The following is a 17,163-nucleotide window of genomic DNA, read 5'->3' on the forward strand; positions in this document are numbered from 1 at the left end:
TTGAAAATCCACTGGAAAATGTGACAGAAAGGAGGAACTCCGGAGGCCGGGGGACAGCGCTCCCCTCAGCCCTGGGTATTTGCTGATGCAAATATTCCCGCTCTGGTGCCAAACGCCGGGCACACTGAGCAGTTCTGTCAGGCAGGGAGCAAGGCATGGCCCCAACGGGAGTCTAAGGCCTTGCTTGTTCTCTCCTAAACAGCACCCCCCACCCTGCAATCTCCTACTTGATAAACACAGCTAGAGACCAAGGAAACAAGGCATGCCCCCACGGAGCGCAAGTGGGCAGTGTAAACAGCCATCTGGCCAGGACAGCGAACCGCGGCCACCCCATCGCCATTTCCTGCGGGCCATTTCCTCCGCGGGTCGCCGGGCGGTTCTGCCCCTGCTCTCTCTCTGTTCTCCCGGGAATCCAGAGCCCAGGAATCCCACCAGACCAAACTCTGGCGCCTGGGGAGATGGGAACAGGCCTCAGAAATGCCCGGGCCTCACATCGAGCTTAGAGTCCACAGTACACACAGGTCCAGCCACACCGTGTGTTAAAATATGTCACGGAAGCTGCAGTTCCAAGTCCCTGCTGGAACCCAGACTTTCGCAAGATCCAGAAACCAAACCTCAGTTCGGGCTCTGGACTATGGCTGCTGGTTCTTCTCATGGGTCAGATGTTCAAGATTTTGAAATCCAGAGAAGAAGGAGACCAGTCTCAAAACAAAGGGCCACCGACCTTAGACCCCATTTAGGGAACTGAGAAGGGGCAGCATCGCTGATACTCCAGCACTTTGGCAGTTTAACTTCCCAAAATGCTCTCAACAGGCAGTAGAGCCATATGGGTAGGGGTGGCCCTCTGGAATCAGAACGCCCGGGTTCTAATCATGATTCTGCTGCTTATCTACTATGTGGCCTTGGACAGGCCACTTCCTTTCTCTGTGCCTCAGTTGCCCCATCTCCAAAAGGGGGCTAATCACAGTGCCTACCTGGCTGAGTTGCTGTTAGAACTAAGTCCATGATTACTTATCATAACAACCCCATAAGTACCATTAATACAAACCCTATGTTTCAGTGAGAAACTGAGGCACAGGAAAGGATAGTGACTTGCCCAAGGTCACACACTCGTAAATGACAGAGAAATCCAAACCCAGACTGCTTACGGCTACAACGCCTGGCTCTCATCCAGGGGTCAGCACATTTTTGCTGTAAAGGGCCAGATAGTAAATAGTGTAGGCTCTGCTGGCCACATCCACTCTCTGCTACATATTCTTCTGGGGTTTTGCTTGTTTGTTTGAACAACCCTTTTTAAAAAAGAGTAAACACCATTCTTAGCTCACAGGCTGTACAAAAACAGGCCATGGGCTGTATTTGGCCCATAGGCCACAGTTTTGTCAACCCTGTCTCTAACCACTACAGTACACTGTCTCTTAATGCTGGCAGCTAATCCGAGTTTGAAAGACACACCACACAGATCACACGAAGCACATCTGCAGGCCCGATTTGGTCCACAGGCTACCAGTTTACAAGTTTCACCCGAAGCTTCTTCCACACCCAGGTGAAGACCTGAGCTACAGCATTTCCAAGACCTATTTAGGGATCAAACCCATGGCAAGAACAAGTGCTGAAGCTCCTTTCGAGTTTGCTGGAGATCAACAGCAGGAGCAGACCACAGGAGGCATGGGAGAGCTGCGTCTGGCCCACCCCCGTGGCTGTGCACGGCAAAGGTGTGTGTTCGTGGGCAGAGCTCATGGCCCCAGGGTCTGGCCCAGCTCAGAGGCTCCAGCATCACCCACCTTCTCCAGCAGAAAACCAAGATGAAGAATGCCCTGGTACTCTTCCCCTCCCCTTTTGCTTCCAGTTCATGGAGCAAAAATACACAGGCCCCTGTGAGAAGGTGTGTGAATGAGGCCCCACCAGCCAAATTAATCCCCCGGGGAACCCGAGACACAGCTGCCTTCAGGACAGAGCCGGGACAGGCTCCAGCCAACAGCCATTTTGTTCAGCCATTTCCAAGGGCTGAAACTCCGGGCTGAGAACAGAGGAAGGTGGAAGAGCCATTCCCCGGGCTCAGGATCTGTCCAGCAGCCAGCACGAAGCCTAGAATCAAGACTTCTCCATTCCCACACAAGCAGCAAACCTTCCGTGCTTTGCCGAGCCAAGACGAAGCCAGGGCTGGTGGCAGGGAAGGAAACAGCAGGTGTATGGATGGCTGCATTTGCCCAGTCAATGCCTATGCCTGCCCTCACCCTGCCTTCCACAAACAGCTCAGAGGTTGGGCAGGTGGGGTTCATCTGTCCTCACTCATGGCCTGTGGGACCCAGTAACTGGTTCAAGGTTGGAGCACATGACCCAAGTCTGAGCCAATTAGAATTCTCTTGCTCAGAATCATTGGTTCAAGAGTGCAGCACCTGACCCAGGTTTCAGCCAATCAGAACACAACATTGCCCTGCTCACTGTCATTGGATCAGAGTGGAGTGTGGGACATGTCTCAGCTAATCAGAGCACAGCAATAGTGATTGGTTCAGGGGTAAAGCACGGGTCTAAGCTGACTGGAGGATGATAAATGGTACATGCAAAGGCTTCATGTGATTGGTCCAGGTCAAAGCACATGACTCGGGCCCAAACCATTTGGCATATGACCTTCCCCTGGCCGCAGATGGCCAAAGACAGAACGAATCTGAGCACTTTCCTCAGCTCTTAGTAGAGAGGTTCACTCTTTCCCACTGACCTTAAACTTGAGAGGATGTGAGGCCAGGAGAACCACAGCCACCTACCTGCTGCCACACTGAAAATAAGCCTGAACGGTGGAAAGCAGAGTGAACAAGAGAGAAAGAGGCAGGGTCCTGGTTTAAATCCAGCCCAGTCCAAAGCTGACACTGCTGCTAGACTTCTCAGATACTTGAACTAACAAATTTTATGTTATGCTGAAGTCAACGCGTTTTCTGTCACTTCAAATATGGGAAAGTCTCACCTTAAGGAGGAGCGGGTACTTGCAGATCCTCTGGATCGGAGACAACAGGTAGCCTTCCAAAGGGATGTCCGTAGTCTTCCGGCCTCCCAGAAGCATGCAGCTCTGCAAAGGGACAGGAGACCTTCATGAAACCCACCAAGGAGAGCACAGGGACATGGCCACCCTCAACCATGGGAAACGCTCTCAGAGCACGGCAACAATCACTTGGGAAGCGATTTAGCACCCCTAGGATAAGTGAAAATGTGTATCATTTATAAGCAACACAAAGCCTAGTGGGCCAAATCTTGCCTACTCCCCATTTTGGTAAAGTTTTATTAGAAACACAGTCACATCCATCACATTGTCTGTGGCCCCCTACAAGCTACAAAGGCAGAGCTGAGTTGTTGAAAAAAAGGCCGTATAGTGGCGAAACCTAAAATATTGACTATCTGGCCTTTTGCAGAAAAATTCACCCATTCCTTTTCTAGAGAAGCTTTCACATATACACACCAGGAGACTCAAAAATGCCTTGTTTACAACAGTAAAAAATGGGACGCAACCTAAATATCCATCACCTGAGAATGGAAACATCTGTATTTTTGTTTCAGTCTGTTTGTGCAGATTTATACAATGGTAGCTAGCTATACAGCAGTGAAAATGAGATAACCAGGGCCACAAGTAGCAACACGGGCGAACCCCAAAAATGTACTCTTGTGCAAAAGAAAGAAGGATATGTACAGTATGAAACCATTTATAGAAATCTTTTAAAGACATAAAACTAGGTGCTGTTTATGGAAAGCATGTATGAGGTCAAATATAAAGACATGCGTGTTAAAGGAATGCACCCAATTCCAGTGGGGGTTCCCTCTGTGGAGGGAGAGTTTCGGGTTGGAAAGAACTGGGAATCTTCAACTGTTACTGAAAATGTTCTAGTTCTTTACCTGGGAGGAGTGTACGTGATTCTGTCATATGCATACCTCTAATCTGGCTTGCAGAGTTAAAAAGTGCAGCTCTCTTAGGAATGGAGTACCATTACCCTAACTCCCATGCTCACCCCCAAGCCCCTGTCCGCATGAATCAATTCAGTGTCGTCCATGTCAGTACTTCTGCCCTGCAGCCCCCTTGCCTCTCTCAGCTCATTCCATGCCTCTTGTCTGGAATGTGTTCTCTTCCCCAATAATAAAAATAATAATAATAATACTGCCATCATCCATCACGAACACTGACCAAGAGCTAATCATGTTTCCAGCAGGCCTCTAGGGCTCCCGACCACCAACCACCCTATGAACTGAAAACTATGATTATTCTCCTCTCACAGCTTAGACCCCTGGGGCATGAGAGGACCCCAGAAAAGTGAGTCACTGGGACCTAGAGCCAGGCGGGTTGACACAGAGTCTGGGATTGAAATCATGATGCCCGTGTGCCCTTACCCCAAGCCCACCCATGCACCAAGGCCAGCCCAGCCACCCAACCTGACTTCTTCCTCCTGGAGCCTCCATAGGTGGCTATTTGTTCCACGGGGCTCTCAATCACATTACAGGCACTGTTGCTCCAACTGAAGAATCCGTTTTTGTTTGGCAGGAACCATGAGTTCTGCGGTGTTTCCCTGCCATGCCCCTCACAGTCCTGGGTCCCTCGGGCTCACTATGTGCCCATGATGTGTAAGTGAATGAACTAACCAACTAACTAATGAAGGAACAACCCACCAGCACATCTAGCCATTCCTCCTCGACACCACCCTGGCAAAGTGGAAATGAATCCAGACTCTTAGGAAAAGGGATTCCCATCCTATCATTTATTCATTCATTCAACAAACACACATTGTGTGCTGTGCACAGCTCCAAGCACCGGGGGACTGCCCAACGAAACAAATTCCCTGCTTATATTCAAGTGAAAACAAGACCATAAGAACCCATACCGTGTGCCCACCATGTGCCAGGCACTGTGCCTCGTGCTTCACATACACATAAAGTTCATGCCAAAAGCCTAAGGAAATAAGCATGGACCACTGTCCCCTACCACACACGGGGAAATCATGGCACAAAGAGCTGGCCCAAGTCTCAGAGCTACCTCCACTGCCTCTTAGGGATCACAATAGGCCCTGCCTGGAAAAGCAGAATTCTGGGGACCCCAGGTCCCAGCTCTAGCTGAGCTGAATGGCCCCCACCCGTGTTTACCCCTGGCACAGATGGGGGATTGAGGCTGCGGCAGCTGGGAGATGCCGGGCCCCACGCTGCTCACACTCAGGCCTTTGTCCTAGGAGCCAGCACTTGCCACAAGCTGCCCTGGTGATGTCAGCTCTGGGCAGAGTGCAGGGTGCCTGGGGGTGGGGAAGTGCTTTCTAGAAGCCCCCAGGGCTTGGCGGGAGAAGGGTCCAGGATCAAGGAATTTTCACAAGATTTTCACAGCCACCAATGACACTTCCCCACAAACACTCTAGATTGTTGTTTCACTTTATTTTCTTTAAAAAAAAAAAAAAACTGGCAAACACACACAGAGCTAGCATTCACTATTCTCATTACATTTCAGGCACTATGGGAAGAACTTCTGAGAAGTCCTTAAATGCCCAAAATTCACAGAAGTGATTCAGGTGAGGCGTCAACCTCATGGTCTTCCCAACCTCCTAATGGCAGCACGTTCCTGGACTGTCCTGAGTCCTCCTTTCTGTCCACGCTGCCCCCCGGCTGATCCCACCCTGACTCAGCTTTTTTTCTTTCTTTTCCTGGACAGAATCTCATTCTGTCGCCTAGGCTGGAGTGCATTGGTGCAATCTCAGCTCACTACAACCTCCGCCTCCTAGGTTCAAGCAATTCTCCTGCCTCAGTCTCCTGAGTAGCGGGGATTACAGGTGCCCACCACCACACCCAGCGAATTTTTGTATTTTTAGTAGAAACAGGGTTTCACCATGTTGTCCAGGCTGGTCTTGAACTCCTGACCTCAGGTGATCTGCCTGCCTTGGCCTCCCAAAGTACTAGGATTACAGGTGTGAGCCACCGTGCCTGGCCTGACTTGGCTTTAAACACCATCTTTCCTTATATTGGAAACACTCAGGTTTCATCTCTCCAGCCCCTAAACTCCAGACTAGAATCTCTGCTGCCCACCCAACACCCTGCCTGGATGTACTGCAGGTATCTTAAACCTCACGCATCCAAAAGGGAATGTTTATTTCCCTGTCCTACCCTAGCCTGCACCCTCTTGGGAAAATGCAACTCCATTCTTCCAGCTGCTCGGGCACAAAACTCTCAAGTCACATTTGACTCCTTTCATTCATTTATATCCAAAGTCAATGATCAGGCAAATTGTGTCAGCTCAGGCCTTCAAGCTCTATGTGAATCCAACCACCTCTCCCACCATGACCACGCTGTTCTCAGATACCATTGCTTCCTGCCCGGACATTGCAATAGCCCTGCAGTCGGTTGAATGGTGTTCCCCAAAATGCCAGGCCCCCAACAAAACCTCAGAATGCAACCTTATTTGGAAATTGGGTCTTTACAGATGTATGGTAATTAGTTAAAATAAGGCGATGCTGGATTAGAGGGGAACCCTAAATCCAATGACTCATGTCCTTATGAGGGGAGAAAGACACAAAAGGCGGCCATGTGAAGACAGAGGCAGAGACTGGAGCGATGCTGCCACAAGCCAAGGAGCACTGGCAGCCGCTAGACAGGATCCTTCCCTGGAGCCCCAGGAGGGAGCACCCACCGACACCTTGATTTCGGACTTCTGGCCTCCAAAACTGAGAGAGAATCAATTTTGTTGTTTTAAATAACCCCATCTGTGGCAATTGTCCCGGTCCCCTAGGAAATGCAAACAAGCCCCTCCCTGGACCTGCACTTCTACCCAGATACTGACAGGGGGGTCTTTCACCATGCAAATTAGTTCCAGTCATGCCTCTGCTCAAAACCCTCCCACGGCTTCCCAACCCACTGAGAATAAAACGGAACATTCTGTAAGGCAATGCCATGAGCTCCAACATGAAGGGATCCCACAGAGCGATCTCACAGACATCACGCTGCACAAAAGCAGCCACACACACACGTATCCTGAATGATGCCATTCACAGACGATGCTAGAATAGGCAAAACTAAGCTTTGGTAAGAGAAATCAGCAGAGAGATTCTGGAGGTCTGGGGGCCATGACTGGAAAGGGGCAAGAGGGAACCTTCTGGAGTGATGGGAATGTTCTTCGATCTTGGTGGTTCCATGCTATAGACATATGTAAGCATTCGTCACCCTGGGGGTGCACTTACTGCATGGATGCTACACTTTAATTAAAAAGCTTCTTTAAAATCTCATACTTGGACTGGGCAGAGTGACTCACACCTGGGAGTATACTCCCAGCACTTTGGGAGGCCAAAGCACTTTAGCCCAGGAGTTCAACACCAGCCTGGGTAGCATAGCAAGACCCCATCTCCACAAAAAAATTTTAAAAATTAGCTGGGCATGGTGGTGCACACTATAGTCCCAGCTTCTCAGGAGGCTAAGATGGGAGGATGGCTTGAGTCTAGGAGGTCGAGGCTGCAGTGGGCCATGATGGTGCCATTGCACTCCAGCCTGGGTGATGCAGCGAGATCCTATCTCAAAAAACAAAAACAAAACAAAACAAAAAATGTCAGACTCTTTCCATTGACTAGATGCTCCTTCATCATCTGGCTTCTTTCAATCTCTCTGACCTCATCTCCTCCTGCTTTTTCTCTTACGGCCTTCATTCTGGTCTCCCTTGGCTTTCCTGCAATTCTTCAAACACAACCCTACCGCAGGGCCTTTGCACATGCAGGTCGTCTATCTCTCTGAAATGCTACATAGCTCCTGCCTCTCTCTCTCCTTTACTTCATCCACGTCTCTGCTTACATGTCACGTAAGATGCAGTTTTCCCAAAGACCAATCTAAAACAGCAGCCACCACCCTAACTCCCTCAAAACATCCTGTCACCCTTATTTTACATCCTCCAGAGAATTTAACATCACATTATCATTGAAGTTCCCCCAACTAGAATAGCCACTCTATGAGAACAGGGACTTTTCTTGCCTTGTTCACTGTCGGATCTTTAGACCTTAGAATGATCCCTACCACAGGATAGGTGCTTAGTAAGAAGTTGTTGGATGAGTAAATGAATAAATCATCCCCATTTTACACACAAGAAAACTGAGGCAGAGAAAAAGAAAGTCACTGCTCCACTAGTCTCCATCACTCAGCTGGTGCCCAGCACAACATGGATAGAAAGCCAGATTCTGTCTGTTTCCAAAGCCTTAATGTCCCATAACAGACTCAAGACAGCTCTTCTGCAGGTGGCCAAAAGCTGGGAGACGCCAGTAAGGAGGGAGACAGATGGCACATGTGCTGGCACCCCACGCATCCTCCCCTGCCCAGCCCGGCCCACCCAGCTGCCGCTACGAACAGGGCAGTGTGACCCACCAGAAAGACTGCTTGAGAGAGGGAGGGAGGGAGGGAGGGAGGAGGAAAGAAAGGAAAAAAAGGAAAGAAGGAAGGGGAGGGGAGGGGAGGGGAAGGAAAGAGAAAAGAAAGAGAGAGAGAGAGAGAAAGAAAGAAAGAAAGAGAAAGAGAAAGAAAGAAAGAAAGAAAGAAAGAAAGAAAGAAAGAAAGAAAGAAAGAAAGAAAGAAAGAAAGAAAGAAAGAAAGAAGAGAGAGAGAAAGAAAGAAAGAAAGAAAAGAAAGAAAGAAAGAAAGAAAGAAGAAAGAAAAGCAAGAGAAAGAGAAAGAAAATTCAGCCCTTCCCTTCCCACACCCTTCCCACATCTTCCTGCTTCCCAGGACCCAGCTGAACCTGAGGGAATACCCTTAGAGGGTGGGACCCTCAGCCAGGGAGCCCAGAGCCTGGGCAGCAGGGACTGTCGCAGGGTCATGCTGCCTGCAAGCCGACAGGTCACTGCAGACATGGCCATTTCTGTCCATGTGGGGTTTGCACTAACATGACTTCGTCTTTGCATTCTGCCCAGACTATTTTATGAATGTAAGTGCAAACACAGAAATGTGAAGATGTAGATACCGGCTATGAAAAGCAACAGTGCTGAAAGCTTAATTCACTTGAGAGAAAGATGGAAATCAGTAATCAGTCCGCCAATTTGCCCTTCCTCAGATGTTCACTGGAGCTGGGCCAAGCAACATGAACTCACTTGTGAAGGAAACATACATTTGGAATCGAAATTCTGGAAACACTTTGTTGGATACTGTGCGTGAAGGAGAAGTGCAATTAGGGATATTATTTTATAGTTTAGCACTGTAGGAATGTGGTTCACACTCTGTATGCTATGTTAGCTAATTGTTCTACTTTTATGTGCTGAATTCGCTGTGTGCTGTTGGGAGAACAAACGGTATGGGGGAAGAGATGTCTGTGACCAAATGAGAAGGGATTCAGAGGTGAATCCTTCCTCTGGCCGCTTAAGCCAGTTTTAATTGGATTTTCTTTCACTTATAATTAAATAATCCTTAAAATACTAGTAATCCTAATAATAATCATTGTAATAATGACAATAGTATTAATAATTACTACTCTTGCTGCCATTTTTATTAGAACCCTTACTTTAGACCAGGAATGGGCAAAGTCAACCCTAATACAGCCCTCTGCTTGTTTCTATAAATAAAGTTTTATTGCCACACAGCCACACCCACTCCTCTACACATTCTCTATGGCTGTTTTCATGCTACAACAGCATGGGCTGAGTCGTGGTGACAGGAACTGTATGGTACGCAGAGCCAAAAATATTCCCCAGCTGGCCCTTTATGGAAAAGGCTTGGCGATCCCTGCTTTAGGCAGGAGATCACCCCAGCCAAGGAAGGGATTTGGCACCATGGGGCAGCATGAAGTCCCCTTGTGCCCAGATGCCCAAGGCTGAGGCCGAGTGCAAGGGAGCACCAGGGCTGATGGGTCAACTTACCAAAAGGAAGGCACGCACGGTGGGGATCTTGTTCAGCTCCACCAGCAGCCTCAGTGCTTTCTCATGGTTGCTGCAATACTCCTCGTACACGCAGAACTTGTCCTTCTGCAAGACAAGGACAGAGCCTGTGGGAGGCAGGTCATGGTAGAAGGCAGGTTCCCTGACATGTGCCTACCGCTGGGCTGGCAGGGTAGTGGGAAAGGGCTACCCTGACCGAGGAGAGGCTACAGCAAGAGGAATCTCGGGTAAAGCGGCTTCACTCACTACCAGCTTCCCAGTCTCCACTCTTGCCCCAGGTCTGCACCCAGGAGCCTGAATAACCTTTTGGGAAGCAGTGTGGCTTGGGGGTCAAGAGCATAGACTCAAGAAGAGTGGCCTGGGCTTGCACCATGGCTCTGTATTTCCCGTGAACCTGGGCAGGTTACCTGACTTCCCAGTGCCTCAGTTTCCTCATCTGTAAGGTAGAATTAATGAAAGTCCTTAAGTCAGAGTTGTTATGGCTGGGGGCTAGCTCTGTTGACCTCCAGACACCCCTGAGCCCAAAGATGGACTCTTTCCAGCCTAAAGGTCACCTGTGGGTCACCAGTTCCAGAAACATCAGTCAGGGTTTCCGGAACTGGAAGAGACAGGAGCCTTCTTAGCAGGAAGCTCTCAACTGAGCATTCTTGGTTCCAAATGGTTCACGGAACCCGCCAAACCCTAAACAAGGATGCCGTGGGTGAGGTCACTGGAGGAGGAAGGGTTGCAAGGCCTCAACCCTGGGCTAGGGGTGGGAGTGTGCAAGAGACCTGAACAAGCTAAGGAAGGAAGAGGTGGGTCCACACAGCAAGCAGCTCATCTTGTTTCTAAACAAGCCCCCAGATGGCCTTCCGATGGGAGGCTGCAGGAAATAGGAAACCAAAGAGAAGGTAGGATGGGTTTAGAATTAACGGGCATCCCCAGCCCACCCCAGCTCACTCTGGGGGCTCCCTGTGCATCGTCTGAGCAGACACTCTGAGCCACAAAGTGCCCAGGTCAGTGCTGATGGCTAACACAGAATGCATACCCAGCACGTAGCACAGACTGCCCAGCACGTAGTACAAGCTGCATGCTGCTCTCCTGGAATGGAGGTTAACTTACTCACTCCCCACGACAGCCTTACATGGTAACTACTGTAAGAAACCCACATAGCCATGAAAAAACCAAGGAAAAGTCACTTCCCCAGGGTCTCGCCGCTAGTGCAGTGGCAGAACCAGGACTCAAACTCCCTTAACCCCAGTGACAATGTCAGCTCAAGGTCATGGCACAGGGTAGGGATGGGAGTGGGAGGCAAATACCCAGGGTACAAATCTCAAGCCACAAATCTGGACTAAGCTGCATCCCAAGGGTACTGCACCAGAATACTGAAGGGCACAGAGTGACTCCAGAAACCCAGTTCCATGTTCCCTAAGTAGAGGGTGACCTTGGGCAAGTGCTTCACCTCCCTAGGCCTTCGTTTCCTCATCTGCAAAACGGACATCATAACTGACCTTCAACACTTACGCTGCTGGAGGATTAAATAATATATGTGAAATGAGTAGAACGGTGTCTGGCACACAATAAGCACCATACAATACTTCAAAGTACTCTACAAGTATTACTACAAACATAAACACACTCAACAAACACGGATCAATGGGGGAAAATATCAGACAAATCATGTTACAATTACCCACAGTGCACCCCCATACACACACACATACCACAAGACAAACAATCTTGATGCATACTCCAAGAAACCACCCAATGATCTCAAGCATCACAGCACGCAAGCTACAGGCTCCAAACACCACCACCAATGTCAGCATGCACATGGACACATGCACTGAGTCACAAAGCACAATTCACTCATCAAATATCTGCAGTCCACTGAGATGCCAACACACACACACAAAGACACACACACACACAAGGCAAGGAAGGAGAAGAGGGGACCCCCAGCACCCCCAACACTGCCCAAGCAGACCTTTTTCTACTTCCATTTGTCTCAAATGAGTCTAAGGGGCCATCAAGGCCAAAAGGGCTGGGTAAGGAGGCATCTGGGCTGCAGGGGATCACCCAGCCATAGGTAAAACCTTGTGAGTAGGGTCTGCTGGACACATCTGGAATCAGGGTTTCAGCTGCAGACTGTGGTGATGCAGGCTGCAGGGAAGAGGAAGAGGAAGAAAGAGAACAACTATTTTGTTGTAGGTGACAGGAACTGGCCTGTCTGGAAACCTGCTCCTGCAGAGAAGACCTGCGCTGACGTTAAAAGCCCCCATGACCACTCTCACCAACCACTATCAGCATCAACCTTGTAAGTGCCAAGGAGAAGTTCTGCAGCCAGACCATCTAGGTTCATAGCCCAAGTCTCCTGGTCACCAGCTCTTGGTCAAGACAAGTAACATTTCTTGGCCTCTGCATTCTCATCTATAAAGTACGGACAACAATGATATCATTACCATAATGGTGTTGTGGGGATTGGCAGGTGAATTTATATTAAAGTGCTTGCAACGGTGCATAGTAAGTGTTCACTAAATATTAATTAGTATCATTATTGCTTATTAATGTTGTTGCTATTATCACCAGCATGATTATTTCAGAAAATTCATTATCTTTTTCATTGAACTGGTCTGTGACAGGGTAGGGCGGTAGGTGGGAAGGTTTTGACGGCAAAAAAAAAAAAAAAAAAAAAAAAAAGACAGGCAGAGTCAGGAGGAAGGTGGCAGCGGATAGACTTCTGGGTTTAGGGAAAGCCTTGGGAGGGTCCCAGGCAGATTTTGGGAATTATGATGGTCCCTGACCCCAGGATGTTTTACTTCTCATTTGTGCACTGTCCTTCTCCCCTGAATCTCCTGGGACTGTCAGCTCCATGGGGACAGCGTTTGCATCTGTTGAGGTCACTGCTGTGATGTCAATGGGGTCAGCAGCCACTGGCAGAGAGCAGGTATCATGACTATTTGATGAATGAAAGCAAGAAAACAGAAGGAGGAACTGAGAGAGGCCAAAGGCCCCTCAGACTAGCTCCGTGCTTCTTCCCAGGCTGGTCCCACCCCACCCCAGGGACCACAAGTGAGCACATGACCCAGGCAAAACCAATCAGAATTCCCCGTCCTAATAACAGCGGCCATGTGACCCAAGCTGGGCCGCGAGAGTCCGCAAGGACTCGTGCTAGAATCACTGGGAAGAGAAACTCTCTTTGAGTTGCTATTGAACCCCTGCCACCATGTGAGGCACGCACCCCATAAGCCCCTCCCATTCTCCAAGAGTGAAATCAGCACCGCACAGATAAAAGCAGAGCCTGAGATCAGAGAAAGACCTGGTCCTGAAATCATCATACAGAGTCCTGGATCTAGCTATGTCTGAAGCTGACCTACACTCCTGAACAATTTCACTGACATGCATCAGTAAAGTCCTTGATTTGTTTAAGCCTATCTGAACTGGTGTTTCTGTGACGTACAGCAAAGACAGTTTTGATACGTGCACACTCTGAAAGGGAGAAAATGAAATACATAGACCCAAATCTTGGTGAGGTGACAGGGTCTCTCTGTCCATCTCCACAGAGATGAAGGGAAGGGACTGGGCCAGAAAGCAGGGACAAATTGGTTTCTTCCCACATGCCAACCCCAGTCACTGGGCAGTGCCAGCTGGAACACTAGTGAGGAGGATTCTGGGGTCCCACAGGAAGCCCAGAGGCAGAATGCTGTGATTGATTAGCGATGTCTGCCACAGGTGCAGGAAAGGGAGTAAGTAACAAGCTCACCACCGGTTTGTCATTCCTCATCCCCTGAGCTCCTTCTACAACACAGTCTGCAGTGTTTTCCTCTCCTTCAGCCTGTGGGAAGAGCAGGGGCCCAGGGCTTGAGGCTTGGAGAAGTTAAATTTAGCAAAGGACAACATCCCCTCTGCAGCACCGTGCCCAGTTGAATCACACCTGTGTCCTTTCATCCGGCCTGACCCCAGCTGCATCTCAGGCCCGAGACTCTGCAAATATGGAAACGCTGCTCTTGACAGCTCAGAGTCCAAGTGTTCCATTTCCTCCTAGGGGCCCCACATGGGGCTCTGATTGCTTTGCCAGGAAGAAACGGACAAATAGTTGTGCATACACAGATGTAGTGGGTGGGCAACATGTGGTTGTGGGTTTGGGGTGAGAAGGGGGAGAAGGGGACAACTGCCAGCTGGAGACAGCCAGGGGAGGGGAGCTCTCCCCCAGGAAGGACTCAAGGATTGTGAGAGGTGGCAGCTGCTGTCCACGATACCCAGGTGACAGTGGTTCCACAGGGACCATCAGCTCCAAACCACTCATTTCACAGCCAGCAAGACTGAGACCCAGAATAGGGAAGGAGCTGGCCCATGCAAACATATCCTCCAGTGGGGAGGGGAGAAGTGAGAGTCAGGTCTCAATTTTTCAACAGTCTCCCCAACTTATTTACCCATCCACACAGCTGCGGGGAAAGAGGGGTTAAAACATAAATCAGACCACACTACTTCTGTGCTTAAAACCTGCAATGGCTTCCACTGACTCAGAATAAGATCTATGGTCCTCACCTTGGCACGCAAAGCCCTACAGGATCTGTCCTGCCCCCACTATGACACCCTCAAACTCTCTCCATCACTCACTCTGCTCTGGTCACACTGGTCTCCCTTCTTCTCTCAAATGAGCTAAGCTTGCTCCTAGCTCAAGGCTTCTGCCCTTTCTCCCCTCAGTCCAGATCACCCTCCCCAAAATCATCCCATTTCACCGCCTCAGAAAGGCCATCCCACCCTTGGGTTGCCAGATACAAAATAGAACCCAGGACACCCAGGTGAATGCTCATTTCAGATACATGTTTGTTTTAGTATGTCTCAGATATTCCATAAGACATGCTTCCACTAAAAAATTACTTGATGTTTACCTGAAATTCCGATTTCCCTGGGTGTCCTTTGTTTTCATTTGCTAAATGTGGCAGCCCTGGCCCTGACCTCCCAATTGAAAGCAACCTCAGGCAGAGTCACTCTTCACCACATCTGCATTTTATGTTCTTCACAGTCTGCACTGGCATCTGAAATGACCTAATCAGTTAAATTACCCTCTGTTTCTCCCACCTACAGGCAGTGTGGCAGCAGGGAGCAAGTCTGTCTTATTTAGTACAGGGTCTAGCGCAGTGCCTGGCACACAGGAGATGCTTAGTATGTATTTCAGGAGACCTTATCACATAAGACAGTGAAAAACACAGACTCTACAGCCTGAATGTGTCAGCTCAAATCTTGGCTCTGATGCTTCCTAGCTCGGTAAGCTTGCACTATAACTTAATCTCTCTGGGCCTTGGTTTCCTCATCTGTAAAATGGGTACAATAATAGTAACCACCTTTAAAGACTGTTGTGAAGTTTTAATGAATGCATATCTGTAAGGCACAGAGAACAGGTCCCAGTGCAAAGAAAATGTCCACTCAGTGCTAGTTTATGATAAACTCAGTAGTTACTGGTTGGGTTTTGGGGAAAGCGGGTAAGGGACTCTTCCTCCATCTGTTCAGTTAGGTGGCATGAGTGGGCTGGACTGTGGGCCAGGGCCCCTTCCTCTCCTGGAGAGGCTGTCTGCAGAGCTCTGTTCCCAATTAGCACCTCACCAGCCCAGATGCTGCCACGGCCATGGGAAAACGTTTCCAGGCAGGGAGTAAATGGAGTAAACAAGCCTGGGAAGGAGAGTGGAAAGGAAAAATTGAGACGTGCCTTTCCTTTGGGGTTGCAGTAGATGCCATGGTGCACTCCTCAAATGCCTGTCTCAGAGAGAGACACGCCCCTTACCCCAGGTGCTGGGAGTGGGGGCTGACAATGGCCCTCAGCTAAGGCCCTCCCCTGGAGTTGCCTTCAGCCTAAGAGGGCCGCCTGTCTGTGGTGATACACCCACTCCTAAGGACAGCCCACCGGGCAATGAGGGTGCAAAGGCCTTGCCCACTTGCTACAATTGTGCGTAATCTGAAGAGCTATCCTAGTTCCAGAGTTCCTTCCAGATGGGACTATCAGCAGCTGGGGTGGAGTCTCCGCAACCTCTCCTTTAGCTGCTTCCAAAAGGCCACCTGTGTGCAAATCGCCAGCTTCCAGAAACCCAACCTACAGAGGGGTGGCCCTAAAACTCCTGAGACAGACTGACTCAGCCTGTCCTCCGTGAGCAGGCAGGAAGAGGTGTGATGATTTTAATTTTTAATTAAAAAGATGATTTTAAATTAAAAAACACTGGATCACACACTGAGAACGCTGGCTCCTTTTTCAATAGGTCCAGTTAGCTCAAGGAGGGTCTTAGCTGGTGTGATGTAACCAGCCTCAGGCTGAGAGGCTCAAGTAGTTAAGAGTTTCTAGATAGAATGCGGTAACACCGTTTGGTTTCTACCGCATTTATTTTGACAATGACCTTCTATTTACACACTCATTTTCTATTTTCAATGATGATGCAAACTTCTCTTTTTAAATAAGTTTATTGAAGTTTTGTTAAGTGAATCAATTTTTTAAAGCATTAAACAAATACTACTACAAAGGATACTCAGATATAGCTGAAATTCCAAACTTAGCACGTAAGCTAATGAACTGAGGAACACTGGCTTAGCCCTTAGGAAGGTCGAAAGCCCACTTCTGCGGCTGGCACAGTTGTGACCTTGAGCTTAACCTTTCTCTCAGTTTGCTCGCATGTCCAGAGGACAAGTGAGCTCAGGGCTGGATTTTTTTTGTTTTGTTTTCTTTGTTTTCAGACAATGTCTCACCCTGTCACCCAGGCTGGAGTGCAGTGGCATGATCTCGACTCACTGCAGCCTCAACCTCTTGGGCTCAAGGGATCCTCCCACCGCAGCCTCCCAAGTACCCAGAACCACAGGCACACATCACCATGCCCGGCTAAGGGGCTGGACTATTTCTGATGCAGAGACAGAACAGCAAGCATGACAGAGTCCCTGTCCTCGTGTTGTTTACATTCTAGGGAGAGACAGACAATAAGCAAAAAGGAGCAAAAGATCCGACGTGTCAAAGGGCAGTGCGGACCGTTCTGTTGAGAATGACAAGAGCAGGGGAGGGGCGCGGAAGGACAGGAGTGCAGCAACTTAAACAGGAAGGCATGGAGGCCTTCGCGGAGAAGATGGCATTTCTGAAAAGCTTTCAAGGCAAGGAGGGAGAGAGCCGCAGGGATGTCTGAGGGAACTGCTCCAGCAGAGGAAGTGGCCTGGGGAGGGAATGGGCTCCATGTTCTGGAACAGCGAGGAGTCCTGTGTGGCTGGAGCCAGGGGACTGAGTTCCAAGGAACGGACAGGGCATGGCGGGGTGTGGGGATTTTATTCCAATGAGGCAGGAACCTTTGGAGGGTGCCGG

The 17,163-nt window shown here is 49.3% G+C and overlaps 1 protein-coding gene across 3 annotated transcripts in view; it reads right to left on the reverse strand.

Moving 5' to 3' along the window:
* PREX1 (phosphatidylinositol-3,4,5-trisphosphate dependent Rac exchange factor 1) overlaps positions 1-17,163 on the reverse strand; it is a 203,652-nt gene that overhangs the window by 98,833 nt on the left and 87,656 nt on the right. For all 3 annotated transcript variants that reach the window (XM_028828497.2, XM_077951972.1, XM_077951973.1), the window contains exons 4-5: positions 9,834-9,938; positions 2,960-3,061 (exon numbers count right to left, since the gene is read on the reverse strand). In XM_028828497.2, the coding sequence (XP_028684330.2) occupies positions 2,960-3,061; positions 9,834-9,938 (207 nt within the window). The remainder of the gene's footprint in view (positions 1-2,959; positions 3,062-9,833; positions 9,939-17,163) is intronic.

The sequence above is a fragment of the Macaca mulatta genome, chromosome 10 (assembly GCF_049350105.2).
Source record: "Macaca mulatta isolate MMU2019108-1 chromosome 10, T2T-MMU8v2.0, whole genome shotgun sequence".
In the NCBI taxonomy this organism is placed as follows: Eukaryota; Metazoa; Chordata; class Mammalia; order Primates; family Cercopithecidae; genus Macaca; species Macaca mulatta.